At 34.3% G+C, this 7,404-nt stretch overlaps 1 protein-coding gene and 1 long non-coding RNA gene across 2 annotated transcripts; one reads left to right on the top strand and one right to left on the bottom strand.

Annotated features, from left to right (window-relative positions):
* Nucleotides 1–3,007: 3,007 nt before the first annotated feature.
* LOC140982850 (omega-3 fatty acid desaturase, chloroplastic-like) lies at nucleotides 3,008–6,410 on the top strand. The gene is made up of 8 exons (XM_073449615.1): nucleotides 3,008–3,815; nucleotides 3,916–4,005; nucleotides 4,114–4,180; nucleotides 4,636–4,728; nucleotides 4,830–5,015; nucleotides 5,316–5,396; nucleotides 5,779–5,916; nucleotides 6,025–6,410. The coding sequence occupies exons 1-8, from the start codon at nucleotides 3,310–3,312 to the stop codon at nucleotides 6,199–6,201; spliced, it is 1,338 nt and encodes a 445-aa protein (XP_073305716.1). The 5' UTR covers nucleotides 3,008–3,309; the 3' UTR covers nucleotides 6,202–6,410.
* LOC140982852 (uncharacterized) lies at nucleotides 5,317–5,832 on the bottom strand. The gene is made up of 2 exons (XR_012176358.1): nucleotides 5,551–5,832; nucleotides 5,317–5,515 (listed from the first exon to the last, which is right to left on the bottom strand). It is a non-coding gene; the product is annotated as an uncharacterized lncRNA (long non-coding RNA).
* Nucleotides 6,411–7,404: the final 994 nt, after the last annotated feature.

The following is a 7,404-nucleotide window of genomic DNA, read 5'->3' on the forward strand; positions in this document are numbered from 1 at the left end:
AAGATTCTTATTTTATATAAATGTAATGCGTGTGGTGTAATATTTTTGGTTCTTATTTTATATAAATGTAATGCGTGTGGTGTAATATTTTTGGTTTTTTTAATTAAGTTCGAAGACTCTAAGGTTCACCACTTGATTGTCACGACTTGTATCGAAATTGACTCCAAACTTTTAAGTAATATTTGAATTGACATTCACCCAACACATACCACGATGTGTTTAATTTTTGACCTAAAACGACTTATTAGTATTTTTTAAATAGACTTTAGATAATATAAAAAAAATAGACTTTAGATTTGATTTGAAAACATATATTTTTAATATGAAAACTTATTAATTAATTTAATAATAGGTTATTCACATAAAGCAAGAAAACCCCTCTTGATACAGTCTTCGTAGTATTTTTATGTGTCGAAATCATCTCTCATGTTCGTGAATTGGCTCAATTCAGTCCCTACGGTATATTTTGTCCTAAAATAGAAAAATCGAAGTCCCAAATTCACTTCCCCCAATTTCAGAATACAAGAAAAGGAAAAATGAAAAGCACATAAGCACACAATTAGAGGTGTAAACGAAAATATCCCGTTTATGAAATCGAAAAACATTTGATTCGTATTCGAATTTATCGAATTCGAGCTCATTTTCTATTGTTTGATAGTTCGCGAGACACTCGCAAATTTTAATATTTTATTAATATAATATAAATTTACATTGAATTAATAGATTTCGAGTAATTATTCTCGAGCAATAGTTCGAGTAGCTCACCAATATGTTCGAATCTTTTGACAAGAAAAAAAAACCGGAGCCCTCCTTAGAACCAAACTTGATTATGTTCATTTGCACCCTACTTTACAACTTCACTCAAGTGGTTCCATAGTAGATTACAGCCCTCATAGCAAATATATTTCAACATTTTATAATTTAATTTTTGCCATAATGTACACCGTGGAAATGAAAACAAGAAGTAAATTAACTACTGAAAAATTTGCAACATTCGACCTTTTATGTAGATCTCTTAGTATTTTTTTTAGAGTGATCTTTTTCAAAACTTGATTTTAGTCGTCCATATTTAAATTTTTTGTATATTAGTACTTTTTTTTAAAAAGATTTAGTCATTGTTTGTATGATGAGTATTGACGTAGCTTCGAACAAGTTAGTGATGATTGGTGGTTGTTGGGTAACAAAAATGCTTTTAATCTTGATTTTGATGATATCAAAACTTCTTGTTGTGTTTTTAATATATTTACTCAAGTGTGCAGTTGCAAGATGTTAAGTTGAGAGATATGACAAGTTGAAACTTAAATGGATACAAGCTGGAAATCTAGAGATGTCAAGTATTTCAATGATATCTCACAAACCATTAATCTAAATGATTAGAGGCCAAAACGGTTGAGTGAAATGTAGTCTGGTCGGGTGAATATAGATCTCGATTTTCTGGGCAAAGTGATAAACATGAAAGTTGTAGCTAATTTTCTTAACTTTCCATAGAATCGAGAATCACTCAACATCGAGTTTATATAAAAGAGATATGCTCGAAATATTGAACTGTATACACGTTTGAACTCTTTCTGCAACCTGTGCAAAACCAGCAACTTCATCGCGAAATATCAGCTTCTCAAGCTTCTGTTCAGACTCCAATTTTTGAAAATGATTTGTAAATCATTATCTTATCTTTTCAACACATACCGAATCGTTTCATTATGGTAATTGAACTGATAAATATCATCAAAATATTAGAGCTGATCTATCGAGCTGTCCAACTCGATGATGTTTGATAAACCAAAATTACAATAAAATAAATATATATTACCAAAATTACGTTAAAATTATTTGTCAGCATGAATGAGAGAACCTATCCCTAACAGCCTTCTCTTTTCCATCCCACACGAAAAGTCTGGAGTTCAATTAACACCAAATAAATACTTAGATTCCGAACCAAGAGTCTCACAAAAAGTTTGGCACACATTTAACTGTCTTTCACAGAAATATATGTAAAATCAAAGTAAAAACTTGTATGAGACGGTCTCACGGGTCGTATTTGTGAGACAGATCTCTTATTTGGGTCATCCATGAAAAAGTATTACTTTTTATGCTAAGAGCATTACTTTTTATTGTGAATATGGGTAGGGTTGACCTGTCTCACGGATTAAGATCCGGGAGACGGTCTCACATGAGACCTACTCTAAAATCAATATATACTTGCAAGTGATAGTAATTAAGATTTAAGTAGAATTTAGAAAAAAAATTTAACAAATATTATGCACCAATGACATGATTTAGAGGGTATATTTTGGTTGAGTTTATTATAACTTCTTGAAAACAATTACTAAATCTTTAAGAGTTTTCCAATCTATGAAAAAATATTTGGTGGAAAATTTAAGGAGATAATAAAATATCAAAATAAGTTGTTTGAAAAATACCTCACGTTGATTTATCTTTTAGGGTTTTATTGCGATATTTAGAAAATCAAAATACCCCACAACCATTATGTCCTAAGTGTGCTCTCTCAAAATTTAATAACAGATATTCCAAAATATTAAATCCCAAATTTTTATAACATCACAAAAACTCGTGTGAGACGGTCTCACGGTTAAATTTTGTGAAACAGATATTGACCAACGAAAAAGTATTATTTTTTATGTCAAATATATTAATTTTTATTGTAAATATGGACATGATTGATCCGTTTCACGAATAAAGATGCAAAATCTCCGGTGTAAAATCAACGGGCTTTTAGAACCCCGGATTTTTAAAAATCAGAGACAAAAAACATAGTTTTTAAAAGAGAATTGATTTGACGTAAGTTTTGAATTTTCTCAGGGGCGTCGAAGCAATTTGCCACGCCTAACATTACCCAAATGTTAATTAAAAAAAAGGAAGAAAATTTAGGTATGCGTGTATCTGAACAGAAAGGGACTCTTTCAAAATCAAACCTCAAGAAAGTCGAAAAAGATATGACCGTGTGTGGATACATTTAAATTCACGTTTTTCGTTCGCACATACGTATAAAATTAGGATGGGATTGGAAAGAGGCGAGAAATGGGCCAATTGGAGTCCATAAATACTCCATATCTCGCGTTGCAGAGTACAGCGTGAGATTCCTGGGTCTTGGACCTGAAATCTGAGGAGAGAATCCCTTGTATTATCTGCAAGTACCCTTTTTCCAGCTAATAAATTCTTGCAGATTTATACGTATACTGCAAAACCCTCGAGTCCACACATTTTTCTCTCCCACTTGCGTGAGAAAACATTGAAAAGCCGAAATATTGGTTATATTCTTGAGTTGCGAGGCTGTTCGCGCAATCTCAGATGGCTAGTTGGGTTCTATCGGAATGTGGGTTGCGGCCACTTCCAAAAATTTATCCTAAACCAAGAATTGGCCAAGCGTTCTTGAATTCTAGCCTCTCGAAGCTGAATATTCAGCGACCTAATTTTGGAAATGGTTCCGCGTCTTGTTTGTTTAATGGGACTAATAACAAAGAGAGGAGTTGGGCTTTGAAAGTGAGTGCGCCGATTAGAGTTCCTCATATTGAAGAAGAAATAGAGGAATTGAAAAGGGTCAGAATTGGTGGGGAAGAATTTTTTGACCCTGGGTCACCACCTCCATTTAAGTTATCTGATATTAAGAATGCAATTCCAAAACATTGTTGGGTGAAGGATCCATGGAAGTCTATGAGTTATGTTGTGAGAGATGTGGCTGTGGTTTTGGGATTGGCTGCTGTAGCAGCCTACTTTAACAATTGGGTGGTGTGGCCTTTATATTGGTTAGCTCAGGGGACTATGTTCTGGGCTCTCTTTGTTCTTGGCCATGACTGGTAATTTTATTTTTACAAGATTTTCAAGAATGTTGCCATTTCCTTGGTTGTTTGGTGTAATATGTGAAAAGGGTTTAATTTTCTTGTCTTGAATTTGCAGTGGACATGGAAGTTTTTCAAATAATCACAAGCTGAATAGTGTTGTTGGCCATCTTCTTCATTCTTCGATCTTGGTTCCTTACCATGGATGGTGTGTTACATGTCATCCATCCAAATTTCCAATTCTTTTGTTAATTAGAACTCTTGTTTTTGACATATCCTTCGCATGGCTAAAAATTTTTTGTGGTGAATTGTGCAGGAGAATTAGTCACAGGACTCATCATCAGAACCATGGGCATGTGGAGAATGATGAATCCTGGCACCCTGTAAGTATTTAAACTTCTAGTCAGCTACTTTTTTTTTTTGCGTTGAAAGTCTTGGTATCTTGATTTGGTGTTGAAAGTATATTCGGTGGTATAGTTCAAATCTTAAAGCCGGCACTAACCAAGTCTAGCGTTTTAATTGCTATGTTAAATATTAAGCTACACAAGACAGTAGGGTAATTATTGCTTTAAACAGGAATCCTTTAAATCTTACATCATTTGTCTGCGAACTTTTGATTCTTATGCGACCTACGTCTTAGGGGTAGTCGTGCATAATAGTGAAGGGGGTTGTGGCACAAAAAAGTCGAGAATCATTGAAATCTTTCAGGAGTTCGAGCATGATGTTTTGGTTGTTTTGTTAGATAGGCACATACAAGACAGTGGAGCAACTGACACTTTATACAGATCTACAATATGTAGTAAGATTATGATTTGTTTCTTTATTGTCTTTAATTCAGTTAAATGAAAAGACGTATAATAATCTGGATGTCATTACCAAGAAACTGAGATTCACATTGCCTTTCCCCATGCTGGCATACCCAATCTATCTGGTATGTTGCTTCTTTCTTCACAATCAACGACTTTTTAACCATAATTCGACTGAATTGAAATTCACTGATTATATTTCTTGGCCATGTGTATTTGATGACAGTGGAGTAGAAGTCCGGGGAAAACCGGCTCTCATTTTAATCCAAGCAGTGGTTTGTTTGTTCCAAATGAGAGGAAAGATGTAATAACCTCGACCGCTTGTTGGACAGCAATGGTTGGATTGCTTGTAGGACTATCATTTATTATGGGTCCTGTTCAATTGCTCAAACTCTACGGCGTGCCATACTTGGTTAGTTCTATCTCTTCGTATCATTTCTACTTTTGTCATTCAAGTGGGGTAGTAAATATGTAGCTTTATGGAACTTGGCAGTGGAAGTGATCATCTGCCTCAACAAAAAATTTACTATTCATGAATTTTTAATTTTAGCATAGGAATTATACGGTGAAACATTTAGCAACACATCTGAATCGATTCCTTGGTTTTGTTCTTTTCCTAGTGAAAGGATAATTTGGACTCATACTCGGTTTGATTCTCCCTTATCTGACATTGAAACAACTTGGTAAATTTTTTAATATGAATTGGCTGCAGGGTTTTGTAATCTGGCTTGATTTAGTTACCTACTTACATCACCATGGCCATGAGGATAAGCTTCCCTGGTACCGCGGAAAGGTAATCAAATCGGTATTTATTTCAGCTAGAAACAACCGTTATTTTTAAATCTAAATGAGTTAATTGACAGAAGACAGATGCTAATCATAAGATTTGGCAAAGTCTTCACTCAAAATCTACTTGGCTTTATAATCGTTAAGTGTGGATAAAAGACACCGAACTTTTGGCTCGGTCTTTTCAGTTTCTGAAGTGATTAAAAGATGAAAAAGGAAATCTCAAAATACAGTTGTTACTGTTTCTGCATCAACTTCTTTTTAAAATATGTAAGAAAAAGCTTTATTTTTAATCTCATATCCGAAGACGCATTTATTTAAAGAACACGACGCAAGTTTCTGCTTGATATAGTATTTTGCTAAGTGTACCTTTATATTTGGTAACGCAGGAATGGAGTTATCTCAGAGGTGGGCTTACGACCCTCGATCGAGATTATGGATGGATCAACAACATCCACCATGACATTGGGACACATGTTATACATCACCTCTTCCCTCAAATCCCACACTATAACTTGATAGAAGCGGTGAGTGTCAATTCACGGAACCACAAAAGAAAAACTGATCCCTTTTCGATCAATTTCACTCGATTTTGATTCCACCAAGTGCTAATGAATGCTACTCTTTTGATGCAGACCGAAGCAGCTAGACCTGTACTGGGAAAATATTACAGGGAGCCTAAAAGATCAGGCCCTATACCATTTCATTTACTTGGAGTTCTCTTAGAAAGCATGAGAAAAGATCACTATGTGAGTGACACTGGTGACATTATATATTATCAGACCGATCCTCAGACGTTGAAAAATCGTTAGTCCTGATGAATATATAGCGTACAGCTAAGAACGAAGAGCTGCCTCTAAGCAGATTATAATTTGTTAGCTGCGACTAATTCAATTCCTTTTGTGGATTTCAATAAAAAATATTGATTCTTTTCCTCAGTGAGGGAGTAGTATATTGATATTATTTATTGTAAAGATATTGGGTTATTCTTGATGCAATTATAGAATGACACTGTACTGTATCTTGATATCAGACAAAAAACGTAAACTGGATTATTTGCAATTGCCTTTTCAATTCCAGCTTAGTAAATTCATATGATCAATATTGTACGTATTTCTCAAGATGCCATTACTATTTAGGGAAAATGGCTATTTTGGTAAGGTGTGTTTGCTTGTTTGCGAATATAGTTCTCTATATGGTCATGTTGTAGTTTTAGTATCGTGTATCTTTTCTTTAGAGTTGGGTGAGAAAATTGTTACAATTGGGTTTCGATCTCGACATCCCAAACTTAGGACATTGGTATTATATGAACTATAAGTCATTAGTTAGTATTGTATCTTTAGTTATTAGCAATTTTAAGTTTTTTTCTAAGAGAATGATGACGTGACAGTGCAAAAGAAAATCTTTATTGTGTCCAATTTCGAAATTGTCATGTATTAGTTTCTTCCGAGTGTTTAAAAAACATGGTGTAACATAATTCTTACAATAAGAAAATAATAAAAATCAATGTAGCCAAAGATGGATAATTTTTAATCATTTTCATGAAAGCTGCTTGAGCCGACAGGTGACACCCATGTACAATCATGGGCCAAGTCCAACGTAACATCCCTGAATAAAACTCGAACTCTCTTTCTGTCTGTGTGACATTTTGCCCCAATTAAACTTTTTCATGAATTATAAATTAATTATTTAATAAACACATCGGGGCATATTAATGTACAATATCTTTGATGGGCTGGCAAAGTTTGCCTTGAAGTGTTCGTCGTTGCACACAACAATTTTTTTGTGCTCTCATAGGTGGGGTGATCTGCACCGCCTAGGGTTAAACAGTCTGGCTCATCGGCACCTGCATGGTGCAACCCCTCATGTCATCAATTGCTTAATATTGGACTTTGTACTGCCACAGTATAAGAAAATAAAGTCACGTATCTGTTAACAATTATAGTTTTTGGTTTAATGGCGATTGATTGATTTTTAACAATTGATATCAGAAACAAATCATGAGTTCAAATGGT

The sequence above is a fragment of the Primulina huaijiensis genome, chromosome 8, assembly GCF_012295235.1.
Source record: "Primulina huaijiensis isolate GDHJ02 chromosome 8, ASM1229523v2, whole genome shotgun sequence".
Classification (NCBI taxonomy): Eukaryota; Viridiplantae; Streptophyta; class Magnoliopsida; order Lamiales; family Gesneriaceae; genus Primulina; species Primulina huaijiensis.

Bases quoted from the DNA above. Each gene is read 5' to 3' on its own strand.
- LOC140982850 (XM_073449615.1), top strand. From the start codon at position 3,310: ATGGCTAGTTGGGTTCTATCGGAATGTGGGTTGCGGCCACTTCCAAAA. The intron at 4,181-4,635 runs GTAAGTATTTAA...TCTTTAATTCAG, and splicing joins ATGATGAATCCTGGCACCCT to TTAAATGAAAAGACGTATAA. The intron at 5,917-6,024 runs GTGAGTGTCAAT...CTTTTGATGCAG, and splicing joins ACTATAACTTGATAGAAGCG to ACCGAAGCAGCTAGACCTGT.